This window comes from Malus domestica, chromosome 06 (assembly GCF_042453785.1).
Source record: "Malus domestica chromosome 06, GDT2T_hap1".
Lineage (NCBI taxonomy): Eukaryota > Viridiplantae > Streptophyta > Magnoliopsida > Rosales > Rosaceae > Malus > Malus domestica.
Genome location: NC_091666.1, coordinates 26885736 through 26905270, shown reverse-complemented (window position 1 = coordinate 26905270; position 19535 = coordinate 26885736). Strand labels below are relative to the sequence as shown.

The following is a 19535-nucleotide window of genomic DNA, read 5'->3' as shown; positions in this document are numbered from 1 at the left end:
TATTATCTCTATAAAAAAATCAATATAAAATTTTGACGTGGCTTAACCGTGACCGCACAAATAGCACTACAAAAAAAAAATAGTCATTTGCGAGGGTCATGTACCATTAGAAAAAGCATTTTACCGTTGCAAATACGTATTTTCGACATAAACATGCCCTCGCTGGGCGTCGCAAAATGTTCCATTGGAAATATTTTTTTTCTGACTAGCCGTCAAAAGTACTTTATTATCGACGCACAAGACTTGTCATTAGTAGTATCTTTCCGTCGGAAATAAATTTTCAAAATAGCAAAATTATTTTATTTTCAACATGTCAATGTGGTTGCAAATACTTATATGACCGTTGAATATACTTTCTAAACATCTATTTTTTGCAATGATTTTCTTACGAACCAAAACATTGTGTCATAAAATGTTTTTCCAACAGAAAAATATTATTTACAAGAGCGCATGGTTGTAGCAATTACCATTACCGACAATTATGAATTGTCGAAAATACGCAGAAAAACATATTTATAAGGGTTAAGAGTCGTCGGAATTATATATTTGCAATGATCCTACTTCGTCAGCAAAAATAAAAGGATACAAATACAATTTTTATTGAAAGAATTGTTTTATATTAATGAAACCATATATTCAACTACAATTACAAAAAATCAATGTAAAAAATTTAAAATACTTGTTACAATCCTATGATACGTCTTATAACGCCACTTTTCCACGTCCAATTTAACCAACTGTTGAGGAGTTCGAATGTAGTGCTACGACCATTGATCCACACTTATTATCTTTAGTCTGCCAAAAAGAAAAGATAACTTATATCAAGCACAATATAATTGTCAATTGAGAAGCTTTGAAAACTTCTCAACTGCAACTCTAGAACATTCACCAAAATACTCAAAAGAAAGTACATAATATTAAAACCATGATTGATACATAGATACCACATGGAGACTAGCAAAAACAAAAAATTGAAACTTGAAAGGCAAAATATTAATAACATTCACCAAAATATACAAAAGGGAAGCAATTTTACAGATCTCGTTTCACAATTGACAAAGGGAAGCAATTTTATACCTTTTCAATCTTGATCCGAGGCTGGCCGTTTGAGATCTTCACCGCCTTCTCTACTTTTCTCCCTTGTCACCATGGCTCTCGATCGAGGCTCCCCTACAAACACATAGACATGCAGACACTACAGCACATCTGTGCTTAGATCCACACTTTAGATAGCACAGAGAAACTGACTACATTCCTAGAAAAAAGCTGAGATGCATGCAACGCAAACAGAATTCCAAAGACTCAACAAATGCAGAACATAATCTTTTTTTTCCAGAGATCCAAGGATTCACAAATCATAGCAAAAACTAAAGGGGAAAGGATTTATACCGTTTCTTCTCGGTTCGAGGTTCGTGTTAGTGTATCGACACCAAGATCACGAGGTTTGGCTTTCTGATCTACACGGCTGAGCTCGATTTATGAAGTGCAGCGAAGATGGAGGGGCGGTTCTGACCATGGCGATGGAGATTATGAGCGTGGTTCTAATTTTGTGATGTTGGGGTCCGATTTGCAGAGAAGATGGCTCAGAATCAAGTTCGGGGGTGAGATGCAATGGTTTGGATCCGAGTTCTCTGATGGAGGCGTTTGGTTGAGATTTGGGAATGAAGGAAGGTTCTGAAATATTAGAGTTATGTTTCGGGAAACATAGAAAGGAGAAAGCGAAAGGTCTCTCAAAGTGGAGAGAGTAGCTTGGGAATAGAGAGAAAATGGTGGAGCGGAGCTCTCTTTGGAATCAGAGGGTTAAGTTTTTGGGCGCCATACCAAATTTTTTGAAATAGAGAGCTAAAAATAAAGGGCGTCATGCCAAAATTTTGGCAGCCCTCCAAAACACACGGTAAGGATTTAATCTCACTTATGTGAGATTAATCCTATGGCTATTATTGTATTAGAGTTTTTTTAAAGTTTTTAAATTAATGTAGTAGTGTGAAAAAAAATATATATATATATATATAGAAACACTTGTAGTGACAAGCTTTACAATTTTTATGAAGATGACACTCTAAAATTTATCACTATAATCCCATAAACCATAGATCCAAGTTTAACCGTTCATTGTCGTTTATGTTTACGCTCCATTATTCTCACTAAATTTTGTTTTTTTTTTAGATTTTCTATTTTGATTACATGATCTTTTAGCGAATGCAGAAAGATGAACGGTTTGGAAGATATCATGTTCAGATGGTTACGGTTAATGGAGTTTATAAGGTCTCTCGAATCGTTCATCTATTTGCCTTCACTAAAGGATCTTGTTTTCGAAAAAGAAAATCTGAAAAACGAAATCAATGAGATGAATAGAGTGTAAATAACAACCGATGATTAAATATAAATCTAGCGTTTATGGATTATAGTGTTGGTATTCGGATTTGACCCCATCACGAAAGTTATAATGTTTGTCATTACGAGTGATTGTATATTTTTTATTAATTTTGCACTCAAACAAGACACTATTCATGAGGGTTTGGAGGGTTTAAAATCTAACGACGATGTAACCATTGTCTAAGTGTAGATGATGCAATAACGAGCCGTTTGTATATCCTTTCACATTTTTCCCACTTGTACATTAATTATTATGAATTTTTATTTATTTTGAACTCCCACTAAAAACATTATTTGTAGAGTTTTAAAAATTCAAACGACGATGCACCCATTGTCAAAGCATAAACGATGCGATCAAGATCGTTTGCATATTTTTTCACACTTGTAAAATAATTATTGTGAATTTTTTTAATGTTCATTGGTAATTTTAAATTGTTTTGATTTTTTTAATGTGCATTTTAAGAAACTAGTTTAACGATCAAACCTTCAAGCTTGTTTGTATATACTCTGAGATCACATACATCAAAATCTCAAAAAACAAACATTTAGAGATTAGGTATCAGGACGAAATATTTCGATGGTTATAAACGAAAAATCATGATTTAACAATTATTTTAGCTCCAATTTTGATGATTTTTTACAACTACACTCCTGGACACTATAAGAATACAATGAACTAGTTCAATCTTCAATTTAAAATAGTTACACTAGTGGATACTTAATCAATTTAAAATATAGTTATTTTTTACAGCCTCTAATTCCTTTTGCAAATACACAATCGCTTCCGACAATAACTAATCACCCTCGAAAATAGAGAAATTACTATCGACGACCACTTATTGCCCTCGAAAATAAACAATTACTTCCGACAATTTAAATACGCCCTTGGAAAAAATATAACTATTACCGACGAATACAAGTTTCGTTGTAAATAAATGTGGCGCCAAAATTTTCCTCCAAAAAATAGCTATTTCTGACGGCGATGTAACTCTTTTCCAGGGGTATTTTGGGTGTTGAAAATAGTAAACCTCTTGTCGACATATTTCCGACAGCGCATAATTTTTGGTCGGAAATAGTGGTTTTTCCGAGAGTATTTGTAGGCCCTCAGAAAAAGTTGGTCGCAAATGACCCTTTTTTTGTAGTGTAGAAGGGGATGGAAAGAACCCCATAACAGGAGGGCAAACAATCTGCCTCCTACTTCATCAGCCTCACCTCATGCATTGCATGCACAGTCATAGGGTATGGTCAAGCATGGATACCTAAACTTTGGCATGCTTCTTCTGAAAATGACCTTTGGTCACTGCCCCTCATTTTACACACCTTCCAAGATACAACATCGGCAAAGTGTGAAAACGTGATTATGGTTTCGAACCCTTAACTGATCATATTATGTAATAATTGATGTGTACTTACTAGATCGATTGTTATAAACAGCTAATAATGTTTTATCATTGGAGGAGCGAGCACTCCATTGAAGCCTATTCTAGGCCTGGGAAGAGATTAAGTAACACTAAGCTACAAATGGAGAATTTGAACTTGAAACCATTGGCTGGTTATATTATGTTACAATCGATGTGTATTTATTAGGTCAACTATGATAATGCTCTGTCACACATGATCAAGATTCAAACTTAAATATATAACATTTTATAGATTAAGCAATTCTAGTCTAAAGTTAGTTTTTTTTTTAGAAGGGGCCCAGCTCGTTGCCTCACCACGACAGTCTACCCTTACGGGGTTCGAAAAGACTCACCAAGGCATTTCAGCCTCCCCCTAGCCACCACCATATGATTCACACGCACCAGAAATCGAATACATAACATGAGGTGTGGAATATAAACTTGGAATTTGTTCTTAACCATTGAGTCACCTATGATGAGTTAGTTGGTAATGGTACATAATTAATTATGCAATAAAAATTAGTCACGTTAACTTGCGTCAAGCTATTTCTCTTTAGTCTTATAATAAAGAGAGAAACCTAATTTTTTTGGTATTCAAAACTAAAGATAAACAATGAGAAAACGTGCAATTAATCATCACTAACATAACTCATTGGTGGATTTTTAATTTGTAAACAATGCTGGATATCTACACACAAACTTTTGCCCAGCAGGCGTGTAATTTGAATCACAAGTTCTTCAGACACCGAATCCCCCCAACTTGTTAAAAAGGAGACAGTCATCTATCACATCAGGGAATCGAACTACCAAAGAATGTTCCGCAGGAAAGTACAGTGGAATCCACCTGATTATCTGACATGAAAAGTTGATCATGCATCGTGGTCATATCTGGAAGAAATCCTTAAATTTGTGGTGGAATGTGTCCTAAAGTTTTGTTATATGGATGAAATATCTGATCAGGCTGACTCAAATTTCACTGACAGTGACTAGTGCCACAAGAATAATTACTAAAATTAAACCCCTAGCATATTTCTACCAATTCTTGACATCAAGAACCACAAAAGTAGTTGATGTATAAAATAGTGTGAAGTTTGAATGTGTTGAGAGATCCCGCATCAGGAATTACTATAAACATTAGGCATCGATGTATAATATATTGGGCCCTTTTATTGGTTTTGGCCGGTTGGATACCTTAATTCTAAGACAATATTAAATTGTAAGTAGTGGTTGTCTTGGTGATTGGGATATTTTCTTTAGCTCACCACGTTTTGAGTTCAAACTCTCTTTCCTCCACTTATTAGTGTAATTTAAGGTAAGAATATCATTTGTACTAAAAATAGATAGTAATAAATCAAAGCTATTTCACTTGTCCGGCTTAACAGATATACGTTGATAACAGCTCAAAATACACCAAATGCAAGAGAACATGTTGGAATATTTTTCCTACTTATGTTGCACTTGTTGGGAGAATTTTTATGGGGTTTAATGTGTTCCTAGTCACTTTAATTGCTTGCAAATCTTATTATTAGGATCTGGCATACTAATTATTTTTGTTGAAGTGCTTTATGCAAGAAGCAATATTTATGTGTTTTTTGCAGGAAGCACCTTAAATGTTTTTTTATCAGGATTCATTTGCATTTTTATTAAGGATTGGTTACAAAACATTTTCACAAAAAGCGTATTCAACTATTTTAAAAACGCTTCCAAATGAGTCTTTAATTAACCAAACATGTCATCTTCCCACTAAGGTTTACTGAGTTTGAGTAGCAAAAGGGATTTCAAATCCTTATATGAACTTAATTAAGGGAATTATATAATATAAATACATAAGGATTTTTAATGGGCTTATAATGATCGTATCTCATTACGGTTACGCACTTTGTATAAATAAAGATTCTTATCAATGCATTACAAACGTTACGCGTACTATTTCTCATTTAATAGTATAACCTACCGAGTAGGAACCAATAAAAGAGTTCTTACTAGCTCGTGGAGCAATATTCAAAGAAGATGTCTTTCAAATCCGTCAATCCAGGTTAGTATGTTGGCTTATTTTAATTAATTGAACCCCTTCAAATTCACAGGTGATGTATTCCGCACGTGGGGAAACGTCAAGCCTTTGCCCTAATTATAGTGAGTTACTTTTTACTAGGAAGAATATTCTTTTGTGTGAAGGTTCCAAACTTATGTAGATGGATGATTTTCTTTCACTTTGCCTTGGCTATAGCTAGCATATTGATATGTTAAGATGGATCCATTCAGATCGGCCCGGTGCAAGTTTTCGAGTCATTCAACACTAGCTAGATAGCATGTAGAGAAACAGAAAATATGGGATTCTTCACTACTTGGATTTAGGAAGACAAATTGTGTTGTTTCGTTTTGGTTGCTAGGGTTTGTCTTGTCCCCGTCTCTCCCAGTGGAATTTCCTGAAAAAGCTAGCTAACTTAATATTGGCAAAAATTAAACCTCAAGTGGATAGGCTTGCAAGAAGAAAATTCTCTGCCTACTTTTAGTTTATATGTAGCAGTGAGACACTTTTCTGTGTTAGCTAGTGACTTTTTTTATCCATGATCGCAATTGACATACTTGGAATAATTATAAAAGTGACAAAGTTATAGTCTATATGATGCGTTCTTTCTTCGTCAAGCTTATTCTAAGTGTCATTTTCATTTGTAAAAATGAGACCAGATTCATATCTATTCCAGCAACAGCCATGTCAAATTGAGTTATATCGTACTTGATAAGTTTTTTCCGCTTGTTTTGGTTTTTCTTGATAAGAATTTCAAAAGTTCGTTAGGAAATACTTTAGCGAATAACATTTCGAGAATTAAACTATAGAAAATATCTATCACCTATCTACCAATTGTTAATGTTGACAAGTGCGATACAATTGGGTTCATTTGTTTTGCAAGCCTGTAAGTTGGAGTTTTAAGGAGAAATTTGTGAAGAGCCCTCAAGACAAAAAAGAAAAAGAATCTAGAAAATATAGCATGTAATTAACTAGTAATGATATTTCCTTGATACATTGAAATAAACTTAACTATTTTAAAGCTAATGACACAACTACATCAGCTAGCTACATAGCTTTAAGGGGACGCAGATACTGAAAGACTAAGCTTAGAGAGAGATACAATACAGACACACCCATGGCACTGCCCCTAATTAATTAGAGTACAGTTAATCCAACACACAAGTTAAACTTCAATTATGAAAACTGAAGGAACTATGCTCTTGAAGACTTAAATATAACATGCATGTGCATGTTCCTTCAGTTTTTGGGTCAAACTTTGGTGGAGGCATCATCATCCATGGCAGCTTCCTTGGTTTCTTCTGTTTTTTCAGCCATGATAATTATATTTTGAACCACTTCATTCATGTCACTTGTAATGTCCACAGTTGGTTGCAGAATCACTGCAGGGCTCATTTCTGGACACACCAAAGTACTGATCTTCCTCACATCAATAATGTGTTCTGATAATTCTTGACCTTTTGGCTGATCTTCCAGAACTTCCTTTGCATTCTTGTAGACTATGTAAACCACCATTTGAACAACCCCTAAGAAGAAGCCCAGTATGTTTGGTAACTATTGGTTCAATAAACCAAGAGGAAAACAAAAGATTAATATGCAAATATTTACAGCAAGTTTCAAATCAAGGCATAAAATATAATTATACACTTCTGCATGTTACATGCATGTATGTTATATATGTAAACTACAAAGGTACACTTACAGCTATGTAGAAGTCCTTGATCAGAAAACCATAGAAGAACCATGCGACTGCACCTAATGTTAGGAAAAATGATAACGGAAATGGCATGAACTCAACACTCTTGGTCCGTTTTACTTGTCTCTGCACAAATTTACCAATGATACATTAAGAAATTAATTTGACCCTAGAAGAAACTAAACCTTCTTTGAATCATCCCAACCAATCATATAGTACCGTCTCTTCCAATAAGATATTTAACACACAGTTAGTTGAGATGTTACAAATAGTTAAGATTTGCTTGAAGTCGAAGTTGCTAATTACCAGGACACCAAGAGGTGCGACAAATACGCTTATGCTGAACACAAGACAAATCCATCCCACAATCTTAATACGCATTTCACCTGTGGCTAGAAAGCGAGTCAAAACAACCATCACTGCGTAACTAAAACCGTTCAGCAAGAACAGAAGCGTCGCGTTTGAGATCTGCAAGTAGCAAATTTAACCCATGTGTAAGCGATACATATAATTTGAAGACTGTTAGTGTTAATGATGGAGTTCGATGATCAATACATACCCTGGCCTTCTTGGGGGCATAGAAAAGGAAGAGGGAAATGTAAAGAGTCTCTATGACGCTGCCAACCGAGTTGATTGTGATAAGAAGAGTGGCATCATATTTAATCTCTTCCTTAAGGAGGGCATAGTATATGTACAGCATTGAACTCAACAGCCCTATTACATATGGAAGTGCTTGAAAACCTTCTGTTGTTTTTTTCTTGTAAATTGTATAAAAAGTTGGCCTGCAATTGCAAAAGTCATTGTTCTCATCATTAGCTAGGACGCATATGAATATTTGAAAAATTTCCATGGAATAGTTAATTAATACATTTAATCAAAATAAAAGTAAACCACTTACACTGGAGCAAGGAAGACCAAAAGGGAGATGATGTTGCCTACGATAAAAGAATTGAACAAGGGGCAAGAGAAAAAAAATCAGTTCATGAACTTGAAATCTTAAACACAACTTAATTAACACATACTACAAAGAATAGTAATGTAGTATGCATAAATTAAGTTGTGACCATCGATCCTTTTGTGAAGACATGCATATAAAAGAGGGTTTAATTGGGCACAAAGGAATATAACTAAAGAAGTTCCCATTTAGCATTCAAAAATGGGTTAATTATAATTAGCTTCTATGATCTCATTAATGGTGATGAAGAAAAAGAGGTAGAAGGGCAATTAGCTACAATACCTAAGAGGCCGAAGGCCAAACTCAAAGTGTGTTGAAGGGCCATGTCTTTGGATTACAACCAAAAGATTGGAAGGCACTCTTTGTATCACTCACTCTCTATGATCCCTTGCTCACGCAGTGATAACAATACACAGCTGCTAACTCATACTTCAATACATGACATGCTTATAAGCAAAGGGTGTGAGCTATTTATATATGGAGGAAGGCTCACGATCGAATCTGAGGTATCAAGTTGCATGCAAAAGAATGTGTGAAGCAATATAAAAAATGTAACACCCTAGGGTTAGCCTTTCCAGTTGTTCATTTGAGCTTTCACGTTTACATAATCCACAGAGGTTTTTTTAGCTAGCTAGCCCCTATTATCCTATATTTTCCCTATTTTTTCTTTTATCTCCTAAACGAGAACGACCTCACACCAGTTAAACCCTAGCAAGTACTATTCCTAGTACATACACAAAACCCTTGGGGTCCCACCCAAGCTTCTTTCTGATGTGTCACCCACCAAGTGGTTTAATGGTTACAACTCATAGTTCAGTTCTAGGGACTTCCGTGCTCTTTCTTAGGGTTTGGCTCCTCTACTTCTTCAAACACACAAATTGTTTGTGCGGTTTACACTGTTCACCAATCAAATTTAAGAATGCTAGAGGAATTATACCAATCAAAATTATTGTTGATTTTACTGATTAGACCCGGTAAAATAGTTGGTCTAGATTTCCCCTGCCATTTTTTACTTTAAAATTGAACAAATGTATAATGTACTGCAACGCACTGGATTGAAGTTGCATATCAAGACCACTTGCTCCGTCCTTTGTAGGAATCCAGAGGGTTTGAAATTATTTCATTCATCCAGAATCGCACTAAGGAGCTTTTTGATGTGTAATCGCACTTGATATGCAGGGCTATTCAGATCACGGCTTATTTGACATAAAAAAGCAATCCAACGGTGAAGAAGGAAGCTCAGAATTAGGATGGATCCCATGCTTTCTTATGTATAGAAGAAACAACGTTTCTAGTTGACCCTGTATAAGGAAACTTCGCCCTACCAAGAAACCGTATTGGCTCATCCAAAACACTAATTTTGTTTATCTTGATAAGGTTTTCAAAAAGAAGAAAAGTATTGGGGATTAATTATATCGTTCAGTGGGTTTGAACCATGGAAGAAAATGCCGATAATATCGGTTTTTCGGGAAATGGATATTTTAATTGGTATCCGAATGGTTTTCGTCCAAATATCGCGATATTATGGAAATATCGCGATATTTTTTTGAACGGTGCAATCGGACTCCGAGCCGAACGTCGGAGAAGAACGCCGGAGATGGTGTGCCTATTCCCGAGCCGATTTCGTCCCAAAAACCTTGCAAAAACACGATTTTTAACTTCAATTTCACATATAAACTTCAAATTTCACGCATGCAAGAGGTAATAAACGATTCAACATATGTGATGTCGGTTTAGGGTTTAGGGTTTCAATGGAATCTCACCTGAAAACTTGTTATCTTCGAGTCGAAGACGAACCAGATGACTGAGCCAACTCCTTGCTCAGTGGCGCACCGCCACAGACGACTGAGCCAACTCCGACTTCGCCAGAGCCACGATCAACGGCGGCGACACCCAGATATCGAGAGGGATTCGAGATTGTCGGACTGAGGAGCAGAAGGCCGTGGTGTGTGTGTAGGGGAAGGGAGAAGAGAGATCGAGATCTGTGTGTGTGTGTGTGTGTGTGTGTGCGTGGGAGAAGGGAGAAGAGAGATCGGAGAAGGGAGAAGAGAGATCGAGAGATTTCTGTGTGTGTGTGTGTGTGGGAGAAGGGAGAAGAGAGATCGGAGAATGGAGAAGAGAGATCGGAGAATGGAGAAGAGAGATCGAGAGATCTGTGTGTGTGTGTGTGTGTGTGTGTGTGTTTGGGAGAAGGGAGAAGAGAGATCGGAGATCTCTATGTGTGTGTGTGTGTGGGAGAAGGGAGAAGAGAGATCGAGAAGGATCGAGAGAGAGAGAGACTGAGGTCGTGTTCTGCGTGTGTGATGTTTGTGTGCGTGCGTTGTGTGCGTGTGTGGTTGCGTGCGTTGTGTCATTTGTGTGTGTGTGTGTGGGTTCCTCCTGTCAGGAGGACACATGACTCACTCAGTATTCCCGACAAGTTTTACAATTATTTTGACAATTTCAGACCACTTTTACAATTATAATTTGTATTCTTTTCAGACCATGGATGGTGGTTTCATTCAAAACCGTGTGCCGATATTGTTTTAAAAGGTGGAGTATCAAAGCCATTGTGATATTCTTTCAAAGCTGCCATTGTGATATTCTTTCAAGAGTTCGAGTATCATAGCCATTCAGAGCCTTTTCGATTATTTTATTTCCCTTACCCCTTTCAAAGTCATTCCAGATCCATTCCAGAGCTTGAACACAAAGGGTTCCATATTTAAAGTAAGTTTACAAACTTATATTTATATTCTTATAATTTATACAACAACAAAAAAATTTGTGTGAACTCGTATGTTAATTTTTTTAAGTAATTAATACTTGCATGTTAGTTTTTGTAAGTAATTAAGTAATGTTAACAATTACATGTTAATTTTTTTAAGTAATTAATACTTGCATGTTAGTTTTTGTAAGTAATTAAGTAATGTTAACAATTACATGTTAATTTTTTTTAAGTAATTAAGTAATGTTGTATAATTATTCCCTAGGATAATTTTAATATGTTTAATGTTATTTATTATTTTATTTCCCTTACCATTTTCAAAGCCATTCCAGATCCATTCCAAAGCTTGAACACAAAGGGTTCCATATTTAAGGTAAGTTTACAAACTTATATTTATATTATTGTAATTTATACAACAACAAATAAATTTGTGTGGACTCGTATGCTAATTTTTTTTAAGTAATTAATACTTGCATGTTAATTTTTGTAAGTAATTAATTAATGTTAACAATTACATGTTAATTTTTTTAAGTAATTAAATAATGTTGTATAATTATTCCCTAGGATAATTTTAATATGTTTAATGTTATTTATTATTTTATTTCCCTTACCATTTTCAAAGCCATTCCAGCTCCATTCCAAAGCTTGAACACAAAGGGTTCCATATTTAAGGTAAGTTTACAAACTTATATTTATATTATTGTAATTTATACAACAACAAATAAATTTGTGTGGACTCGTATGTTAATTTTTTTAAGTAATTAATACTTGCATGTTAATTTTTGTAAGTAGTTAAGTAATGTTAACAATTACATGTTAATTTTTTTAAGTAATTAAATAATGTTGTATAATTATTCCCTAGGATAATTTTAATATGTTTAATGTTATTTATTATTTTATTAATATTAGGTTTTATTATCAAATAGGATAATTATTCATTAATATTAGTTTTTTTTATTATCAAATTGGATTATTATTCATTAAATTAGATTATTATCAAATTGGATTATTATTCATTAAATTGGATTATTCATTAAATTGGCTTATTATCAAATTGGACTATTCATTAAATTGGATTATTATTAAATTGGATTGTTATCAATTTGGATTATTATTCATCACTATGTTTATATTAGGATTATTTTTAAGATAATTGGATTATTATTCATTAAATTGGATTATTCATTAAATTGGCTTATTATCAAATTGGACTATTCATTAAATTTGATTATTATTAAATTGGATTATTATTCATCACTATGTTTTATATTAGGATTATTTTTTTATCAAATAGGATTTTTATTCATTAATATTAGGTTTTTTTATTATCAAATTGGATTATTCATTAAATTGGATTATTATTAAAGTGGATTATTATTAAATTGGATTATTATAAAAAAGGAATATTATTCATCACTATGTTTTATATTAGGATTATTTTCATGAAACATAATTATCATCATTTATAGTAGGATTATTTATATTAGGATTATTATCAAAAAGAAATATTATTCATCATTTATATTAGGATTATTTTTTTATCAAATTGGATTATTATTCATTAATATTAGGTTTTATTATTCCATATTATTTTTTTAATTACTTAAATTTTTACAATCATTTTCTTTACTTCATATTTAATTCTTCTGTAGAATAACTTTATTATTTAGGTTCTCTTATATAACCGTCATCACTACTATATTTTTTGGCCAAAAAATATTTGTCTAATTTTCATGAAAAATAAATGTAGGTACATTTACGATGTCCAGTGGAGCTACTAAACGTGATCCAGCTTGGGAACATGGACACCCAATAGACGGAAACAAACATGGCACAATTTGCAAATATTGTGGTCGTGTAATGAAGAGTGGCGGAGTGACACGACTTAAGTACCATCTTAGTGGATTAGATCCAGCAAAAAATGTCCAACGATGCGATAATGTCCCCCAGAAGTGAAGGCATTTATCAACACATTATTAAAAAATAAAAAACAGCAGAAGGAAAAGATAACACAGGGAATGGAAAATATTCGAGCTGGGCTACGGGGAGAAGTCTATGGCCAAGAGCTTGACAGTGATGATGATGACGATGAGGACGAATGTGATGATGACATGGGACCTGAAGAACGACGCAGTTTGAAACAAGCATTACGTGCCTCCAAACAGTCAGCATGGGAAAGAGAACACCTTCATAAAATTCCTAATAGAGCACAAGGTTCCGGGACAAGTGGTGGTGCACAAATGAAACGGGGAGGCAGTCTTAGAGAATCACAACCAACACCACCAATAGCCCCAAGTTTATATAAGTCATCCAAAGCATGTCAAAAGAGTGTTTGGAGTTATTTCACTGGAGGTAATGTGAAGGAGGGAATGGGGCGTCTAATTAGCAAGTTCTTTATCTATGAAAATGTCCCTGCTGCGAAGGCATCATCACATCCTTTCAAAAATATGGTAGTGGGATGCCAACAGGCCGGCGTTGGAGTACAACCTCCCACTCCCTATGAGATAAGAAACAAATATTTGGATATGGAGTATAAAGACATTGGCGAGTATGTTAACAAGTTGAGGTCAAAGTGGGAAACTAATGGTTGCACAATCATGTGTGACGGATGGACCGGCCCGACCAGATTGTCTATCATCAACTTCATGGTATACTCAAAGGGAAAGACAATTTTTTTGAAGTCTGTTGATGCTTCAGACCATATAAAGAATTACAAGTATATTTACAAATTATTGAGGGATGTAATCATGGAGGTGGGAGAGCATAATGTTGTCCAAGTCGTGATCGACAACGGTTCTGCATTTGTCAAAGCTGGAAAAAAGTTAATGAAGCATCATAATGTGTTTTGGACATCATGTGCAACACATTGTATTGATCTCATGTTTGAGGCAATGGGGAATAGAGAGAATGTTGCTACTGTGCTCAAAAGAGCTAGAACGATCACAAATTATATTTACAATCACGGTTGGTTGTTGGCAAAGATGCGTGAATTTTACAAAAGAGAAATTATTCGTCCAGCTACCACTTCGCCACCAACTATATTACATTAGACAACATACTCAAGAAGAAAGCAGGGTTGAAGCAACTATTCACTAGTGACGATTGGGCCAACCACAATTTGAGCCGCTCAAATACAGGTCGTATGGTGGAAAGTATAGTGCTTGATCATGCTTTTTGGACTCAATCAGAACATGTGTGCCAAGTGTTTAAACCTCTTTACAAAGTTTTACGGATCGTTGACACAGAGGTGTATCCTACTATGGGGGCAGTATATGAGTTGATGCGTGTAGTGAATGATGAATTGGAAAGAAAACATGGTGCAAGGTGGGTCATAAAGATAATTGAAGACCGATGGTAGAAAACATTATACCACGATTTGCATGCAGCAGGTATAAATTATGTCATAATTTGCAATTCGTTTCTTTAGTTGCATAAGTATTATTTCTCTTATTAGAGTATGTGTTTCTTTGAACAGCATATTATTTGAATCTCCGATACCAATACAGACCCAGTGTTGGAGATGATGGTAACCTTATACGTGCTGTACATAATGTATACTCTAAATTAGACCTTGCATCACCAGCAGTTGGCCAATTTGGAAATGAGGTAGACAATTACTTAAATTATAATAATTACTTTGTTGGATTAAACTAACACGATTTATTGAATTTAGCTAACATGGTTTAAAGATGCAAGAAGAACTTTTGGAGAACCAACATCAGTTGCTGCTCGAACAAATATGTCTCCTAGTGAGTATAAACATATTTCACTATAAGTTTATAATAGAATTTGTTGGAGTTATTAGGCTTATCAACATTGTTTTTCATTGTAGCTGAATGGTGGATCATATATGGGACCGATGCACCAACTGTGAGAAAGTTAGCAATCAAAGTATTATCACAAACAGCTTCCTCATCTGCTTGTGAAAGAAATTGGAGCACATTTGCACTCATACACACAAAGCAAAGAAATAAGTTGGCTCATAGTAGCTTGGAAAAATTAGTTTATTGCTACTACAACATGAAGCTTCAAATTCGAGATAAAGAAGCAGAAATAGATCATGTCGACCGTGGGGACCCACTAGATGTGTTTGATATTGTTGGTGAAGATGATGATACAGAGGGTAACCAACTTTTTCAATGGATTAGACCTCTTCATTTAGATGATGATGAAGGCAACCCAGCTCCCAGAGTTGCTGAAGAAGCACGTAATGAAGGGATAAATGTAGAAAGAGTATTAGAGGAGGAGGTGAGATCTAGCAGCGCTGACTCTTTGGAAGAACTTTTGTGCCCAAGACCAAGAAACACTGGAATTCCACATTCTTCCAATCCTACACAACCACAACATCGTGCTGATACTAATGATAGCTCTAGTACAAGATCAGGAGACTCACCTACCACCGGAGGTGGGAATGATGAAGGACATAGTGGAGCTGGAGGTAGTGGTGGTGGATATGGAAACTATTATGGACCACCACCTCCCGGATATATGAGCTCCTTCACTGGTGAGGCAAACTTCACGCATGCAACACAGGATGATGACCATGGCAGTAGGCGGGCAGGACCAGGAATTGGTGCCATAGGGAAGGACTATACTCGCAGAGAAAGAGGCAAGGGGATTTTGTCAAGTCAAGAAGATGACTCGTTATCTAGAACTTCAGACTCTGTTGGATTGGGAAGTAGTAACTATGGTTATACTCATAACCAACCATTTCCCTACCCTTCATATCCCATTCCTGTTGGGATGGAATCGAGCGACTCATGGAAACAATCACAGACTCAATCTTCAAATGATTTTTCTTATGGACAACCTCAACCAATCTCGGATCCATATGGGTGGCATGTTAACAATTACATGCAAAACTATTTTGGGGATTTATCATTTGATAACTACTCTTCACAATACACTCATTCTACACGTAGAGATGATGAAGATAGTGAAAAATTTGAACCTCATAGAAACTCTATATGGTACTAAAGTGTAAAATATTGTACTAATTCATTATATATAAATGATTATGGTGTGTTTAGACTTCTTTCATTAATTACTACATATTTTCTACACTCACAATGTTTGTCAGCTCGCTATATAATCAACTTGATAATGTTAAATCCATCATGCAATGTATTTCCTTCCAATTTTTTGTGATAAACTAATAGATAATTGACTAAATAAACATCCTGCAAAGTTTCAATAAAAATTTCCAAGTTTTTATTACAATTTCCGTGGTTTCCATGTAATTTTTATCGATATCGATATTATCCCGATATTTCCATCGATATTTTCGTGTTTTCGGACTACCGATATTTCCGATATTACCGATATTTTCTTCCTTGGTTTGAACATCCAAAAACGTAATTAGGATGAGATCGAGTATCACGATCAAAACCCAAATAATCTCCTCGGCAGCCACAATCATGAGTCATTACGAGTCATGTTTCAAATTAGTTTTAGACAAAAATGCTACAAGACCGTCAGTGGTCAAATCCCAGTCATTTTTTTTTTGGTAATAGGCAGGCCGAAGCCAAACAAGAAACAACAAACCCTAACAGACTCAAGCCCGAACATCAGCTTTGCCCGTCTTATCATCATTTAAAATATATATATATATATATATATATTATAATAAGAGGAGGAGAAGGTTTCAAAACTATTATAATAATTTAAAATGATAATTTCGAACCTGCAATACATGAATAGAAACTCAACACCTTATCCATTAAAGTGTTGGCCCACATCCTCCTTTAATTATCATCATCTAAAATACTAGAAAGAAACTGGGAGGACTGTCCAAAATATGTAAGCCCCAAATAATTTGCAGCAAAGTTCTCTTGAGATATGTTTCATGTTGCAAATCAATTAAAAGTAAGATTATTTAGTTATTGAATTGTATAAACATAGATGGACAGATTTAGTAAAAGCATTATGAACTATCTTTTTATTTGCTACAAGTAATTGATTAAACGACTTAGTTTTAATTGATTTTTTTATATTTTATAATCTTTGACTCTGAACTTCTTTCTTGTAAAATAACTTTGAATACATATTTTATTTTATGTATTAATCAATTTTAGTCATTTATTTATATGTTTTTATTGTTATATAACAAACTCCGCCTATGTCTTACATGGCCGGTCCCAAGCCCGGATAAAGGAGGAGGGGGAGGGCGTCAGGTAGTCGACAGCCGGCACTCCATGATCACGTCGAATCCTTATGAAAATGAATCCAGAACAAAATCGCGCTAAAGCTAGGGCGTCACCCGTAAGTGGCGCGCTGTGTGGCCCGAGCACAGTGATAAGTGAGCAAGGGTCGCTGTATCTCCATCGGCACCCGGATGCAGTGTTAAATGAGCAAGGGGGCCATAGAAACTTCTTTTCGAACGACTCCACTCAAAGTTGTTTGGGAGCATATGCTCCTATCAACTTTACCCGGGACACACAAAAGAAGTACTTTGATCCTATTAGACGGGGGAGGGTGAAGAAGCTAGGACAGAAGGGTAGAGTTCAAGAGAGCAAAATGCGTTTAGGAACGTGGAATATAGGAACCTTAACGGGAAAATCTATGGAAGTAGTGGAAGTTATGGTGAGGAGAAGGATAAATATTATGTGCCTACAAGAAACTAAGTGGGTTGGTAGTAAGGCAAAGGATCTAGAAAACTCAGGGTTTAAACTTTGGTATTCGGGCACAAATAGAACGAGAAACGGTGTTGGCATCATCGTGGACAAGACCTTGGTACAAGATGTTGTAGATGTCAAGAGGGTAGGAGATAGAATCATGGCAATCAAGATTGTAATAGGACAAGAACTTATTAATGTGATTAGTGCGTACGCACCTCAAGTAGGGTTGGATACGAGTTCGAAGGAGAAATTTTGGGAAGATCTTGGAGACTTGGTGCAAGGAATTGCTCAGACGGAGAAGTTATTTATAGGAGGAGATTTAAATGGACACGTGGGCAGGGAGACAGGCAACTATGGAGGTTTTCATGGTGGCCATGGTTTTGGGGAGAGAAACGAGGATGGGGAAGCTATCTTGGATTTTGCAATGGCATATGATCTCTTCTTAGCCAACACCTTCTTTAAGAAGAGAGAAGAACATGTGATCACCTACAAGAGTGGGTCGTCAAAAACACAAATAGATTTTCTTCTAATGAGGAAAGGGGATCGTATAACTTGTAAGGATTGCAAAGTTATACCAGGAGAGAGCGTGGCTAATCAACATCGCTTGTTGGTGATGGATGTACATATCAAAAGAGTAAGACAAAAGAACAAGACTTGGAAGTGCCCAAGGACTAGATGGTGGAATCTAAAAGAAGAAAAACAAGTTATTTTCAAAGAGAAGGTAATCACCCAATGTGTGTGGGATAGAGAGGGGGAAGCTAGCCAAATGTGGGATTCCATGGCTAGTTGTATCCGAAAAGTAGCAAAAGAGGTATTAGGAGAGTCCAAGGGCTTTGCCCCACACCAAAAGGAATCTTGGTGGTGGAATGAGGAGGTACAAACAAAGGTGAAAGCTAAGAAGGAATGTTGTAAAGCCTTATACAAGGAGAGGACCGATGAAAATGGTGAAAGGTATAGAAAAGCGAAGCAAGAGGCGAAGAAAGCTGTCAGAGAAGCTAAGTTAGCGGCTTACGACGATATGTATAAACGACTAGATACCAAAGAAGGAGAGTTGGATATCTATAAACTATCTAGAGCAAGGGAAAAGAAGACAAGGGACCTAAACCAAGTGAGGTGCATCAAGGATGAGGATGGAAAGGTTCTTGCTACAGAGAACGCGGTTAAAGACAGATGGAGAGGTTATTTTCATAATCTTTTCAATGAACGACATGAAATGAGTGCTTCTTTAGGGGAGTTGAGTAACTCAGAAGAGTGTAGAAACTACTCTTTTTATCGTCGAATCCGGAAGGAAGAAGTGGTTGTAGCTTTGAAGAAGATGAAGCATAAAAAAGCAATAGGCCCAGACAATATACCAATCGAAGTGTGGAAACTTTTGGGAGAGACAGGTATAACATGGCTCACTGACCTTTTCAATAGGATTTTGAAAACGAAGAAGATGCCAAATGAGTGGCGAACGAGCACTTTGGTGCCTATCTACAAGAATAAGGGCGACGTACAAAATTGCATGAACTATAGGGGTATTAAGCTAATGAGTCATACAATGAAGCTCTGGGAGAGAGTCATTGAGCATAGATTGAGGCAAGAGACACGGGTTTCGGACAACCAATTCGGGTTCATGCCAGGCCGCTCAACCATGGAGGCAATCTATCTCTTACGAAGATTGATGGAAAGATATAGAGATGGGAAAAAGGATTTACACATGGTCTTTATAGATTTGGAAAAAGCGTATGATAGGGTCCCAAGAGACATTCTTTGGAG

At 35.7% G+C, this 19535-nt stretch overlaps 1 protein-coding gene and 1 long non-coding RNA gene across 3 annotated transcripts; both read right to left on the bottom strand.

The window, feature by feature from the left end:
• Positions 1-594: 594 nt before the first annotated feature.
• LOC139197070 (uncharacterized) lies at positions 595-1823 on the bottom strand. Of its 2 annotated transcripts, none has more exons than XR_011582102.1 (3): positions 1390-1823; positions 1078-1206; positions 595-795 (listed from the first exon to the last, which is right to left on the bottom strand). It is a non-coding gene; the product is annotated as an uncharacterized lncRNA (long non-coding RNA). The 2 variants fall into 2 exon arrangements; XR_011582103.1 differs by having other exon boundaries at positions 1078-1195; positions 1390-1822.
• A 4930-nt stretch (positions 1824-6753) lies between these two features.
• LOC103420285 (bidirectional sugar transporter SWEET10-like) lies at positions 6754-8880 on the bottom strand. Its single transcript, XM_008358349.4, has 6 exons — positions 8739-8880; positions 8400-8436; positions 8061-8283; positions 7808-7969; positions 7508-7627; positions 6754-7359 (listed from the first exon to the last, which is right to left on the bottom strand). The coding sequence occupies exons 1-6, from the start codon at positions 8779-8781 to the stop codon at positions 7057-7059; spliced, it is 888 nt and encodes a 295-aa protein (XP_008356571.3). The 5' UTR covers positions 8782-8880; the 3' UTR covers positions 6754-7056.
• Between the last annotated feature and the right edge of the window lie 10655 nt (positions 8881-19535).

Excerpts from the sequence above, each read along its gene's own strand:
- LOC103420285 (XM_008358349.4), bottom strand. The coding sequence starts at position 8,781 with ATGGCCCTTCAACACACTTTGAGTTTGGCCTTCGGCCTCTTAG. Across the intron at positions 7,970-8,060 it reads ATGCCCCCAAGAAGGCCAGG|ATCTCAAACGCGACGCTTCT; the intron begins GTATGTATTGAT and ends TGCTACTTGCAG. Across the intron at positions 7,360-7,507 it reads TCAAGGACTTCTACATAGCT|TTACCAAACATACTGGGCTT; the intron begins GTAAGTGTACCT and ends TTGAACCAATAG.